The sequence below is a fragment of the Gambusia affinis genome, linkage group LG12, assembly GCF_019740435.1.
Source record: "Gambusia affinis linkage group LG12, SWU_Gaff_1.0, whole genome shotgun sequence".
Classification (NCBI taxonomy): Eukaryota; Metazoa; Chordata; class Actinopteri; order Cyprinodontiformes; family Poeciliidae; genus Gambusia; species Gambusia affinis.
Genome location: NC_057879.1, coordinates 21,222,495 through 21,237,578, shown reverse-complemented (window position 1 = coordinate 21,237,578; position 15,084 = coordinate 21,222,495). Strand labels below are relative to the sequence as shown.

The 15,084-nt window shown below is 37.3% G+C and overlaps 1 protein-coding gene across 3 annotated transcripts in view; it reads left to right on the top strand.

Moving 5' to 3' along the window:
• The first annotated feature begins 601 nt into the window (after positions 1–601).
• The window catches only part of LOC122840857 (rho GTPase-activating protein 29-like), a 33,570-nt gene continuing 19,087 nt past the window's right edge, over positions 602–15,084 (top strand). Inside the window, exons 1-2 of one of the 3 annotated variants that reach the window (XM_044133604.1) lie at positions 602–677; positions 3,064–3,461. In XM_044133604.1, coding sequence (XP_043989539.1) covers positions 3,155–3,461 — 307 coding nt within the window. In that variant the 5' untranslated portion in view covers positions 602–677; positions 3,064–3,154. The other 2 variants (XM_044133603.1, XM_044133605.1) reach the window with 2 other exon arrangements.

Here is a 15,084-nt window from a genome sequence, read left to right as displayed (position 1 = left end):
TAAAAGCCTCCAAAATGAGAAGGAATAACGGATAAATTGAAAAGTAATGGACAAACTGTTAGGTAAGATGGGTAATGTATGACTCATGGACAAAATTAATGCACAAATACATGGCTGGATAATAGGCTACTGATGGGTGACTGCAAGAATGAATCATATTTAACTGGATGGATTAAATTCGAATTTCTCTTGATTTAATTTGACTTGATATAAATGTAATGCTTAAAAATAAATGGAATTAAAAGTGAATTTATTAAATATAAAGGCAAACAAGTTGATAGATTAATCGATCAAATGAGGAGATAAAGTCAAATTACCAATATTGTTTGAAACTCTATTTCTTACCCAAGATTGAAAATAAAAATTCAAAACATCTCCCATAATATGTACATTATCTGATTAGAAAACCCCCCAAACAAAGCCATATATTTCAACTTGTTTGTTCTGTTGATACGTCTTAATATAAGTGTATTCCGTACAGTTATCATTAGACATTGTTGTGATTCAAATGAACCATAAAATTGGACTCGCAAATAAATAAAATCTTTTTAATCGGTTAATAATAAAAAAGTTTTCTACCTTTGACTTAAAAATCTCCGTAGCCACCTGAATGCACCAGAGAAGAGAGAATTTAACCAATGGGAAGGCAAGTCATCCGTCACGTGACAACTATACTGGTAAACTACGATTGACTCCAGAGTTGCCGACAGACTGCTTCTTGTCGATGTACAGTTGGTTTTCACGAACGTTCTGCCTTTACGAGGATTTATGTTTGCCTAACGGAACGTCCCATGGGTTTCATTGCTTTGGAGAAGATTTAAGACATTGTTTTGATACTTTTCTTACTACTATGTTTCTAAACAGCCTGGCAGGTGAGTTTTAAAAAGGCGCAGTTAACTGTGCCAGCAAAGCAGTTTCTGACCCGGTCGGGCTGTTTTCCAGGCGGTAGGCAGCATCACTTCATTCGGGGAAAATGAAAAGCTGAAGTATTATTGTTTGTAAGCTAGGTTTGTTTGCTTCGCTTGGTGACTTAACTTGTTGCTTGTAATTTTAATGAGTGAGATTCTGTTTTTGTTAAAAATTATGATTGTTAATATTACTTTATGTTACTAACGTCTAGTTATAGCAAAACGTCGTCTAACGGTTGGATTTACTAAGTTAAACTATGTAGAAACTGGTGTAAATAAGATGTCTTATATTAAAAAGGTAGCTCTTACATGCAAATAAACACTGTATTAACTATTTTATTATATTTTAGCGTAACGTATATAAATACGAAGTTGTACATCGATTTAAATAGTTTACGGCACAACACTCAGGGCCGGTCCAAGGTTTTTGGGGGCCTGAAGCAGAATTTAATTTGGGAGCCCACTTTCAGTTAAAATTATCTGTGCACTGTGCTTAACTGTTTGGAGAATAAACTTTATAATAGCTATTAATCAAAATTGATGGCATGACAGAATCAGTTCCGTTTTACAGTCACTTAAATCAGATTGTGTTGTTTGGTAAATACAGTTCCTTGTAAAACTAAGCATTCAGATTTGATAATTGTGAAGTGAAAGAAAAATAATGCATGGTGCTGTACATACATACACAAAGCTGTATGTGTATGTATGTGTGAAAGATAACTAACTAAACTAGAAATAAAAATAAGGATTATCTTGGTAGTTGATAAATCTATCAGTGCTTATCCATTAGTCCATGTCTGGAAGCCCAGAAGGTGAACCCCACCTTATATATCTTTAACCATATATCTTTAACTTCTCTACCTTTCTAAGGCTATTCAGGAATGCAGACCTCCATAGTTTTACATATACTGTACTTTTAAACTGTAAGTTAAAATGATATATTAAACAGTTTATTTAAAAATATTAAGATTTTTTTTCTTTGATCAGCTTCAGTTCTAAACTGGATTTCGTGGACCTTTTATTCTGTTCTGTGAAAAAAATATTTTAATTCGAAATGTATCTGTCCAGAGTTGGCACACTCTGTTCACAATTTAAATGCACAGCTATTGCAGTGGTGCTATATGACTAAAGAACACAGCCTGCACAGCCTGCAGTCTGCTTGCCTGTGGAGAACGGAAATGGTAATGTCCCCACAACTTCCTCTCAGGCATTGCATATAAGTTGTTCTGTATGTCTTAACGGGTTTTTTTAGAGTCAATGTTATAATTGGTCGGCCTGATTATTGCAGTCTTTCCCCAGAACACACAATCCCCTATGTGAAACATGGTAGTGGCAGTTTCATAATGTGGGGCGGCTTTTCTTCAGCAGGGAAAGGAACGGTGGTTCTACTTGTTGGGATGATGGATGGAGCTAAATATAGGACAATATTAGAAGAAAACTTGTGAGGCCTTGCAAAACTAATGGGGGTGGAGTTTTCTCTTCTAACAGTGCAATGACATGCAGCCCAAGGAACAGTTTAAAAGTTTAGATCAAAGCATGTGGTTAGACTTGAAAGTTGCAGCTCACAGACACTCTTCATGAATCAGACTTGAGCTTTTGCAAAGACAAATGGGTAGAAACGTCTCTCAGTTGTCACGTTGTTCACAACTAATCGAGACAACTTTACAAGCAGCTGAACCTCAAGGAGAGCTGTAACTGCAATCCTCTTACTTTTGCTTTACAGTTATGTCCTGCTTTTGATTACTTGTTGAGATTTGTTTACATGTGGATTAGGTGTGATCCCAGCTTACATACAAGCTGTGGAAATGATTCAGTTGTTAGCATTGAATTATTACTGTTTTTACAAAGGTACTTATCTATACAATAATAAATATTGTGCATAGATTTGTATAATTTCAAAAGAGACATCAGGCAATTCTTGAATTTGAAAGTGAACCCAAAAATGTCTGAAAATGTCTGAATGAATTTGAGTCTGCTCATTCTTGACACTCATGATGAGAATATACTTCAAATTTAAGGGCTCTTTGAGGGTTCATGCTGTGGCGCCTCTAAGCAGCAACCATATTTACTTAGGCCTCAGGCCAGCTTTAAATATACACTAGCAAAACTCAGTTACATCAGCTCCTGTTTTTACCAACGGTGCTCTGTCTTTCAGCCGTCCAGGGACGAAGGCACTGTGGTGAATTCAGGGGCTAGCCGGTCAACTGTGCCACCTGTAACGGGTGGCGGCTGCCCTGACTGCTGGGATGCTACGGAAGAGCAGCAGCAGTAGCAGCACCACCAGCAGCATCGGTGGAGGCACTGGGACAAAGCAGGACCAGGAGCTTCCACAGCCTGCCTCCAAACCCCACGAATCCGTATCGCCCAGATCCACCAAGACTTGGACCATGGGTCGCAACACCAAGACCCCCAGCCCTCTGAGCAACATGGGCCTGCCAACTCGACTCATGGGGGCCCCAGGAGTGGATTCGGACTATTTTCTGCAGCTAGTGAATGATGTGAGGTGGTTCGCTGATGTGCTTCTGAACCTCAAGGATGCTTTCCAATACAAAGGTGAGCTCTGATAGAGTTGGAACATGGTGGGTTTTGTTTTTTAAATGTTATATCTGTCATTGGGACTGTTTGGGGAAATTAGTGAGTAAAGTTTTTTCTTTCGTTAGTTGCCTGCTTTTGATTTTGGTGACAATCTTGGGGTAATTTATTTGGCAGACTTGTCATGTGTCACTCTAAGAGTAAAACTTGTATAATTTCATCTAATCTTTTTTGTTTAAAACACAAAAGCAATGGTTAGTTTTACTGCTCCTAGAATAATATGACAAAGATTATGATAGTTTGGTAGTTTGCTCAGTATTTGGTAAAACTGTCTTTTAACCTTTATGACTTTGGTGAAACATTTGTGAGTAGTTCACAAAATACTCACAATAGTTTACCTAAATTTGCCATTGACTCAGGTTTGTCGGCCACCCTGAAATATTTATACCAGATTTCAATATTGAACAAAATTTTCACATTGGTAACTAATATAAATGTTAAGTAAATAACAAGTTAACCTATCAGAAGCTAAGAATGTCATATGATAATCGTCTGGATTTTCAGAAATTGATCAGAGCCTTGGGAAACCAACTCTCATTAATGTGCCATTAACAAATAGAAATAATTCTGGTCATCCTAACTGACCTAAAGCAAAATATATTTTGTCTGACTTAATGTCAGACATAATGTTATAATGTTGGTAAATATCTGGCTGTGGTTGTAAGTACAAGCATTTACGAGGTGTTGTGTTAGATTTCTTTGTCCATTTGCTCTAAAAGAAACTTAAATCTCAGTGTTTTTAGAGAGCTAGCACTCTGCAAACAGAGCTGTTTTGCTCCAGATCACTGACAGGGAGCAAAGCGAACCAGTTGTATCTCTGCTTTGTTTTAAGAGAAGCCACATACATTGCTGTTAAGGCTTCAAACAAAACTGACAAGTGTTTTTGTATTGCTCTAACTAAACGTTACAATTTACCATAATGTCAATCAGCCAGAATCTTCAGTCAAGACTCCAGATTCACTTTTAATACACCGAAGCCATTTTGTAGAACTTTCTACGCTGTCATCAACTCCACTCACCCACGCTTTAATACTTGCACACAAATGCACAAAAGAGACAAACTGTAGATAGGAGACAGGTAATGCAATTTCTCTTTGTTTTCCTGCTTACTTGATGGCTTAACTTTTTGTTTGCAGACTCATACAAACATTCCACCCACACATATGAATATTATGGCACACAGTTGTATAAACACTGCCAGTGGGAGGCTGGCAAGTCTTTGTATAGAGGAAAGAAAAGGTTTATTTCACTATGAGTCAGCCTCTATATATCTATATGTTGCTATTTGAAAAATGTTTCTTAGCTCTAAAGCAGCATTATGAAACAGCTTCATTTCAAGCTATTTAAAATTATTGATGAGTTGGATACTTTTTAATTAATAAGGAATGTTCCACTAATTAGGGCTTACCCCACCACTCTGCAAGATGCATACCCACAAAAACAAACATGCAGGGTCCTACTGTATGTCGGGCAGAGGGAGTGAGTTGTTTAGTCATTCTTCTCGCTGGAGGAGTGAGAACCTTGGCTTCTGTCGTGCTGAGTGTTACTCTGAGCCATCACCTAAACATTTGGGGTATTCACCTTTCAGTTAACAGCAACCCCCTATTCAGCAGGTTGCTGAAATCATACTGCACGACCCCAAACTGTCATTTAGACTGTGGCTTTTCACTGAATTTGTTTTCAGTTTTCAGCATTTTACAAAAGCTACATAGTGGGTAACCGTTGTGTGATGCTACTGCAATCGTGTAAACCACTTCCTCTTGGTGTAAGTAATAATTTTTCTGTTTTTCCTGCTAAATGTTATCAAGAATGTGTGAAGTTCGTCAAAGAAAATTAACTTGTCAATCAGTAGTTGTGTAACACGAGTAAAACGCTAATAATTCTGCCCCCAGGAAGCAACTTATCACAAGTAAAATCTGATTTTAAAGCAGATTAGTCTGCAGATCAAGTGGCAGTCGATGAGTTATGCATTCCTCTCTTGAATTTCCTGAAGTCTTGTGCAGTGTAAACACTGGGTATGGTTAGTAGTCTGTATGGCTCCTGCTTCCTGCTAATGGAGCATTACGGGCAGGTCCCTTCGTTTCTAAAGACAGACACCGTCATCTCCTGTGTATATTTTTAAAGCTGGGTTGTGGAGTTCATGCGCTCTTCTTCATCAAACACAGAGGTTGTGACGTGTTACTGCCAAACTGTAGAGGACCTGTGCCATTGAGGCCTTGCCTAATCCTTAATAAGCATGTTTTCAATTTGCAATGTGATGGGCTCCATGGTTCAGATTTGCTGGTCTCAGTGTTTCTCAAGTTGTCGTCTGTCTTCACTTGTGTGTTTTTGTGCTTCCATTCCACAGCAGTTGAAGGACATGTGGCTTTTGTCTGAAGGGTCAGGAAGGTTCCAAAGTCTGGACAAAGTTACAATTGAAGGTCTGTTTTACATCGCCATGTCTGAAGCAAAGGTGTAAACAAATGAGATGAAGAACAGACCCAGTGACAAGGCAATATAATTGGATATTGTCTTTTATTCAGCTTCAGCCTTTTGTTGCTTATTATTCTCAAATCTTCATTTTTTTCCCCTGGAAATATTTTCCTGTAAATAAACCCTTTGATTTAAGCCTGAGAGACGTCATCAAAAATATTTAATAGGGATTATCATAATGGCAAAGCTGAATTCCAGGTAGCCCGCGATCTCACCCTGTCAGATTTTGTGTTGGGATTAGCAGCACGTCTCCTATGATGTTTGCTTGAAGTATAAAACCAGCCCCTCTCTGCGGTTAAACAACGTTGCAAAGGCAAGGTAGAGAGGAACGTGGTAAGGTTAGCAAAACACAGAACATCACAGCGGCTTTGTTATTATTTTCATTCTCTGAAAGGTTTGTCACTGGAGTACTGTGTGAAATTTTAAGATTGTTTTGAGACCCTGCAGAGTTTCATTCCAGATTTCAGACTCTGTGCTTCACTTTGCTCAGTGTTTCTAAAAAAAAAACAAACAAAAAAACAAACAAACAAACTTAGAAGTTTTGCTTGGAAGATGCTTGTTTTGTCTCCCTGAGCTCCTGCTAGTTTTTTGCTGGAGGCAGCAGAAGAGGAATCTGCGTTTGGCTGATGGAAAACTACAGGGAGATTCATTGTTAACTGTAAGCTTATGTTAACTGGAGTCCTGCCATTTACAACCACAGTTTTGCACTTGAGGTTTTTTTTTTCAGGGATCTGATTGTGATGTTAGCTTTCCCTTTCTTATGTAAGTGCCCCCACAGGTCACTCTGTGTTCAAGCTGGTGTCTAAAGACTGCGGAGGAATTTAATCGAAGTAAAAGGTTGATGTTTAATGAGTTCTGTTATTGCAAAAGTCCAACAGCTTAAAACCTGTGTATAATTTTTCTTCTGCTTCATATTCATATACTATATGTCACAGATCACAGTGCATTTTAGATGCATTCTGAGGTTTTGGTGGCTACCTGGTGGGTATGCTGAAACACAAAATGATGGCAGCATAATAGTAAATGTGCAGAGAATATAGCAGCAGGCTTTTAAAAGATGGTAGAGTATTTTATCATCCATGGACTTCTTATCCACATAGTTTTTGTTCTCTGATTTTTCTGCTGACATTTCTGAATGTTTGCCTACATTAAAAAAAGAATCCTTTTTTTAATGTATTTTTTTTCAGCAAACATATTATCAGTGTGCAGAATGTGAACGCATGAGTCTTAAAATATAATACCCTACCCAATATTGCATCCTCATAAGCTTTTGTAATTGAAAAATTGCACACAAAAATATTGCAACATGGATAGTGCAGTAAAATCCCAGTGGATTTTACTTGTTTATAATGCAACACTGTGTGAAAAAGTTCAAGGAGTATAATTAGTTTTACTAGCCTCTGTAAACACCCATATGACCCTCTGACACACCCAGATTTATGAACCTCTAGCCTTCCCATAATGCTTTAAATTACTAAAATTGTAAGCCATGAACTTTACTAATAAAAAACAAAGGCAACATGACTTTATCTGACACCTTGTAAAAATACACACCTAGTTATGCATCTAACAATGTTGAAGAAAGCAATTGTTAAAAGTTATTGAAGTTAAATGTTTTAGTTGAGCTGATTTTATCGTTAAACTATTTAAAGAGGTTGCAGTTCCTACAACGGCTGGGTTAGCAAGAATTTAAGTCACGAAGAAAGAGCGTTAATTGCACTTTGCTGTGGGGCTTTAATAAAAAAGAGATAGGTAGGAGAAGTGCCAAAAGTTCTTCATTCACAAATTTTCATTCCAGTTTCCTTTCATTTGAATAAGACAGCTCTGTCAATGGCTTACGTCGGCATGAAGAAAGAGTCATCTACAAGCAGAACTGCGGGCCCTTTCCCTTCCCCCCACTCTCTTGCATACTCTACATTCCTCTTAAACAAATGCTCGCTTGTAGCCTTCTGTAGGCTAATTGCAGGTATGAGTGACTTTTTCTAGAAAATAAATTTATATTTGTGTCAGAATCTGAAATTCAAAATGAGTATTTAGAAGCTTAAACTCATGTGAAGTGGGAGGAAACTTTCCCTGTGTTGAAGTAACCTAAAAAAAAAGATAAAATAACACAGGCAAGACTCAAAACACCACAAATGCGAATGAAGTCTATGTAAGACAAAACTACAGCACAAAAATCTCTGGAGAAAACTAAATAGTTTTTTTTAAGAAGTACTCAATCCTTTGTTGCTTTTTACTATTTAGCTTTTCTTTTGTTCTTGTGCCCTCAAAAAAAATAAAAATAGCATTAAATTTCTGGAAAAGAAAATGTTCTTTTCTTTTCCAGAACTTGTGGAAATTTTCCAAGAAGTGTTGTGGTTTGCCCTCTATAGAGCCCAGAAATTGTAGGAATGTGTTTTACTGTGTGGTGTACATTATAGTCAGCCTGTATAGACCGCTGCTGCTGGGTGGGCAGAAGTTTTTAACTCTAAACTTCTCTTTTTCACAAGGAAATGATAATCAGAACACTACCTTACATTGTATCACTTTCACATTTCCTTGAGAGAGTTTAATTTAGCTCTTTTAATCTGAAGACTACACACTGACACCGTTTCAGTGTAAAACAAATATTTCAGTGCATTGCTGCAAGTCCTGAAGTTACGTTAAAAGCTTCCAGTATTTAGTTTGTAATGTGGGGTGAACATTTGGTCAGAGATGAGCTATTCTACAGGACATAGTTCAGTGCTGTGTAAGACGAAGTGTTGAATGTCTTGGACTGAGGAATAAGTCCTGCTGACTCACAAAATAAAAACGTGTCATTGTTTAGCTCTGGGTGTCATCATGATGACTGAGAGGATTTGGCAGAGCTCCAGTTAAGCTGCATTGTCCTGTGTTTTAGAGCACCACTCTGTAACTGAGTTACTGTTCAACATTAGGGCGTATGTTGAACACATTTTAAATGTTTTTGTTTTTTTTTTGTCTTTTAAGGAGAGGCTATTTTGTTAACTTCCTGTTTTAAAATGAGTCCTGTGGTCAATTATGTAACCAGTTGGGGAAAAAAAGGAATTTATTTGCCTCCACCTCCTGATCTTTTCAGTGTATTTTTCTGCAGTGTTAGAATTTATTCACCATATTATAGTAGTTTTAAATATTTCAAGCAGCTTAATTTATGAATTTATAAATTAATGGAGTCGCACACATTTTTTCTTGATTAGCTCTTATATCTTCAGATGAAATATAGACAATCCTAGTTTTGGTATTTATTAAATACATACAGAGAACTTCATGTATTTTCAGGCCAAGTTTGTATTTTGATTCACTATTTTTGAGTTCAGTAAAAATCATGTAAAGGTAGGGACATGTGATTTGATGCTTTAATTGGGAAAATATTTTAATTCTTTTCCTGATGGAATAAGAACTGCTCCACGTATTAAAGAACTAGCAGCACATTTTTGACTTTTATGTATTGTTGGTGAAAGACAAGAATCCAGATTGGTCAAAATTGGAGTCGTAAATTCAGAAACTGATAACTGGTATCAATCAGGAAAGGCCTAAATTTCCTTTCCTGATTGGAGAATCCGTTTTAACAATGTATTCTCTGGCCATTCAGCCACCACTGCTTTAAATAGCCTTATCTCATCAGTCATATCTTCTTACAAAAAGTTTCCCTGATCCTCCAGAAGAGACCACTTACAGGTATTAGCTTACATCAAAAGAAGTCAAATCTAGCACATTATATCTTAACGGTTTACAGCTTTTTGGATAGATGGGAGAGATTTGTTGGGCAGTAACTTTCCTGTGTGATGCTGAAGGATGTTTTTGTGCAAGCTTGTGGTGAGGGTGTGTTTCCCAGGCTTCAATTTATGGTTGGAGATGCTGGATTTTTATGCAGGACTTTGGTCATGGAGAGGATTGTATTTGACACTTGGGCTCCTGCTATTGAAGGATGTTACATTTAGTGGTATTGAATTGAAGCTTTGGAAGGAGCTTTAGCTTTTTAGATGTGTACAAACGCTCTTTACAATTTTTTTATCCTTCATCAAGATAGAATGTGTTTAATAAGATTTGACTTGAAAACAGGGATTTAAAATATTGGTTTAAAATTTGTTAAACTATTATGAAGCTCATTTTATGCTGCATAGAAAGTTAAAATTAGTTAAGACTTGAGCAAATAACTGAACTAAATTAAATAACAAACTATTAATTAGACAAAAATGTTTTTTAATGGAGCAATCAGAAAAGTCCTCCATCACATTTCCTTTTTCATTGACCAAAGCAGCAACCTGGTGAAATTTTAAGTAGTTTGAAAAATGTTGAACAAACATGGTGACCTGTCACATTTTGCAACAAGTTTCACCAATCAGATTAATAAAGTTCTACAAGCTGTGATTGCTAATGATTGGGAGCCATTATTGTTGACTGTCATCATGGCAAAAACCACGTTATAGACAGTAGCAGAAAATGTTGATGTATTAGAAGGTCTTCATTTTTGAAAATTATGCATTTTTTGAAATCATAAACACTTGGCAGTTGAATATTTTCCATATTCAAGTTTTTTTTTCTTTTTAAATGACAGAAAAATATGAAGGTTGTTCATAATTTTAATGGATTATGATTTATACCCCTGACTACTTGCTGCTGAAGTGGTGTTTTTAATCCAGTCTCCAGGATAGCAGCACAAACAGAACAGAGAAACCTAAAGAGAGTTCTATGTTGTGTTATTCATAGTCTAAATAGAGGAGTAGGCAGTTTAGCTTGGTGAGAAAAGAAAACAAGGTGCAGAAGTTAATTAAACTGTAACGAGCATAGGACACTGCACAACTAAAAGTGCATGCGGCTCTTCTCTGCTCTGCTCATGTAGTGGAGGTAGAAACCTACGTCAGTCTCACATCCCAGATGATTGCACTTGACTCACCTTTCAGGGACAACAGGCGGCAAAACGGAGTTGGAACATGTTAAACAAAAGCTATAAAAAAGAAAACAGTGAAAGTTTAATTAAAATAATATGTTGAGTTTAATTCGGCCTTGGACCTCTAATTAAAGTTAATTAAAATTGCATAAAGCTTGGACACAATGCCTGTGAACTTGGTCCAGGTCGGATAGGATTTTTTTAAAACTCTAGCGCAGATGTGTCCTCCGGAGGTGGACCAGGAGGCTGCGCGTTCAGACCACAGTAGGTGAATTGTTCACAATTTAAGCAGAGTAGTTTAATTTTGATGTGTTCATCTGTGTTATGTGTAATGGGATCTTGATTATCTGTTTGACTTATTGAATATGAATTAAATCAAATGAGAATTAAATGCAATGGAATATCCTATGTCATTAGTAAGATTATAAAATTTGTCTGGTAAAAATAGAATATGATGGAATTTTTTGGATGCCATCAGTCAAAATGACGGAAAACAAAAAAGTCTTGCCAGCCTAATTTATTTGCCCTGTTGTTTCACAAGGAGATCTTGTACAGTCATATTATTGAAAAGTTAATTCAATTAAGTAACTCTGTTCACATAACATGGATTAATAACACTGATTTTCATTTTAATTATTAGGATTATCTTTTTACAGTTAGTAAAAATAACATTTGATTTAGAATATGAAATCAGACCAATAAAAAAATATATATACAGAAATGTGGACTTCATGAAAAGTATGTTTAATACTTTCTTGAAGATTGGTACTTTCATTTTAACAAACAAGCCTCATCACATATTCCCACTCATATAACAGGACTGTAAAATGGACTTTTACAGTAAAAATTTCTTAATTGAAATACTGATGACCAATCATACCCTCACTTCTGAGGGTATTTTATTACTGTGCCTGTCTAGAGGCCCTTAAAACTTGTGATTAACTTTGAAGCACAGACCGCACACAGAGTCATAGATAGAAGCAAGTAGGTGTTCAGACTGGTGTTTACAGCCCGTGTGATGCTATAGCTCTCTCTCTCCTAACAAGGTATGGGATCAATTGAGAACCACCCGGCAATGCAGCGTTTGTTTGGACAGAGGGGAAAATTAGTGCTGGGAGATGGAATCCTTACCAAACAATTCTGCCTGTAGCTGGCAGCCCAGAAATGCAAGTAGTATCTGTGGCGTCAATCCTTTGTGAGGGGAGAGACTCATGGATATTCAGTTTACCTTTTTGTAGTTTATTGATGCAATGGATAGAAAGTGATCATTTCCATTTAGAGGGGGCATTTTGATGCAACAATGTGTTGACTGATAACTGCAAGTTGTGCGTCACTAGTATGGAATGTGGTACATAGAAACACATCTGAAAAAAAAAATGAAATCATCTGGTGGTTCAGGTGTCAATGTGTCACCTCTACACCATCTGAAATAGAAGAGGAGGAGGGGGAAGAAAAATGCCTCCTTGGTCTTTCAGTAAAGCCTGAGGCTGTTTCCCAAGCAGCACTGTGTCAGTAGAGCTGCCAAGGCTTGTTTCATGTGGAGCAGATCGCGTGTCCAGGCTGGCCAGTTGATTGCCTGCCGTTATCAGTGGGGGGAGCAGAGGCTGTAACCTCTGTTAGGCCGCCTGGAGATTTGGATTAGATTGGTTCTTCTCTGCACCAGACTCAAAGGGAGCTGCGTCAGACACAATGGGACTCCCACACACAGTAATTTAAGAGGCAATAATAATTTAAAAGGAACATGGTTGAGATGCTGCATGGTATTTCATTTAAGTCAGAAGTAAGATGTGTGTTTTTGCAGTAACTTGTCATGACATGTTAGAGTGTGTCACCACACTGGGGATACAAATTGGTAGCAACAGAGATGATTGTTATGGATGACTTATTTGAGAAGTTTCTGTTGATCTTGAAGCACTGTGTTGTGACATAGTGTTCTGATTTGCATGGTGAAAAAAGGTCTAAAGTTTTAAGGCTTGCCAATAAATCTTGTGTTTAAGGGATTCCAGACAGTTCATAAATACTGATTCCACCTTAATCTGTGTCTAATTGTTTTGCCTAGAGCCTTTTTCTCAGAGTAAAATAATTTTTTTTACATCAATTAGTGGCAAAAATTGACAACCCAACTGTTAGGAGTGATTTGGATGCCATTAATTTACGTACACTGGGTAAAAACGTAAAAATAGTGACGGGGTTTTTAGCCATAAATTACTATTTTTTATTATAAAAATCCTAAAATTCTGTTCGTTTCTTTACATTGTTAAATTTTATTTTCGATTAACAGACTTTGACTTTGCTTCTCAAAGTAAAACCATTTTTGAATCTGGACAGATGCAACTGTTCATTGTTTAATGTTTCGGGTTGCTTCAGGAGTGAATAACAGCTTGTAAAAATAAATGTTGAACTACATGTTTTTGTTTACAACAGTAAAATAATTCCAAGGTTGTTCCTGTTTCTCTGCTTGTCAGCTGTGAGTGGCGTGTCAGACAGCATCGATTAGGAGGAGAGGTGGAGAAAGAGTGGAGCTGTTTTTAGAGACGATGTTTTTAATAAACAGAAGATCAGTCCCATAGAGAAGCTGAAACAAAATAATCTTCAAACGAGACAAGATCCCTGTGACAGACTGGCGACCTGTCCAGGGTATACCCCGCCAGTCGCCCGGAACGTAGCTGGGGATAGGCACCAGCAACCCTCCCGACCCCATTAGGGACAAGGGTGAACTGAAAATGGATGGATGAATGGATGGAGACGAGATCCAAAAAGTACAGAACCCTGTGCGTTAATGACACTTTCCCAAAATAACACAGTTTACCAGGAATTTTAGTAAGCACACAATTAAAACGTTAACTTTAACAACCCTAATAAAAACTCCATAAAATTCATTGAAGATTGTTGTTGTACTGAGTCAAAATGTGGAAAAGTTAAAAAGGGGGCATTAATACTTCAAGGCACTGTAAATGTTGTAAAAAATTAAGTATTTGTCGTTAATACTTTTTCATTTTGTTAAGTAAACATATAAAACAGTGAGTAAAGAACATCTTGTTCTTGTAGCAAATTAATGGTTAAGACGCATTATGAAACGTGGCTGCAACTGATGTGCTTGCTGCTCCAAAAGCAGCAGGCAGATTTGGACTGCGCTGGCTTTGGCAGGGGGTCTTCCTTTAAACAATACGCCTCAGCTCTGTTATCGCTGCTGAAACAATGGACCACCTCCCACACTAAACCCGTAAAATTTCCACTGCACCTCTTGATGACTTATTGTAGCAGAACCACTGACCAAAGCCTTTGTGTGGAAAACACAGACAACTCAACTCATACATGTATGACGATGTGTGAGCCTACATGTCTAGAAAGCTTCATCACCATTATATGGAAATGAAGCTTATCTTTACTGATTTATAAACATATCACATTGAATTACTTTCTAAAATATGGAAAGAGTTAGGGCTTTAGTTCCCTGACGTCTGGTGCATGTTGTTACTATAATAGATGTTTGAGGCTTTACTCTAATTAGCACATGCATGGTCTTTATTTGCAGAAGGTCAGTGTCGGTGGATTTACCTTTTACTGTAAGAGTCGGCTGCTGTTTATTTGTTTCATCACAGCGGTTACCTACTCTGTGTTCTGCTGCATTTGTGAGTATTGACAGTGGGTAACTGTAAACAAAGGAAGGGGGATTCATCTAATTAAATTTCTGTTCGTACAAAAGGAAATGAGTGATCCAAATAGCCATCACTTCTGTAATCCCACAGCAGCACCTTTAGTCATGCCCCTCTGGTTTCATGCTAAGTGCTAACTCTCAGGTGTGCATTTGATTAGGACTTGCTCTTATATGCTAATCACTAACCCACACAAATCTTTGATAGGAGAATCCTCAAAAGCCCGAGAGCTAAGCACTAAAGCCTTGTTGATCACGGCTGGAGGGGAGGGGGTTGAAAGGAATGGGAGGACATTTATTGAACATCCATTATCCGTGTCTGTAGGGAAGCAAACTTCAAAGTCGGTGCTGAGGTGTCACTCACTCTCTTCTGAGGACAAAGAAGGAGTGAAACCCAATTTAAAAGACATTTTCCTTTATAACTACATAGGAAGGTTGGATCTTTCTAAATCTGCATTTATTATTGGTCTTTTATACAAAAGTAATCACATCATGGTAGTTCTATGTCTTTGCTCGAAATTGTGTATGTTTTACACCAGAATGCTGAATTAGTGTGTATGTAAGAAGAA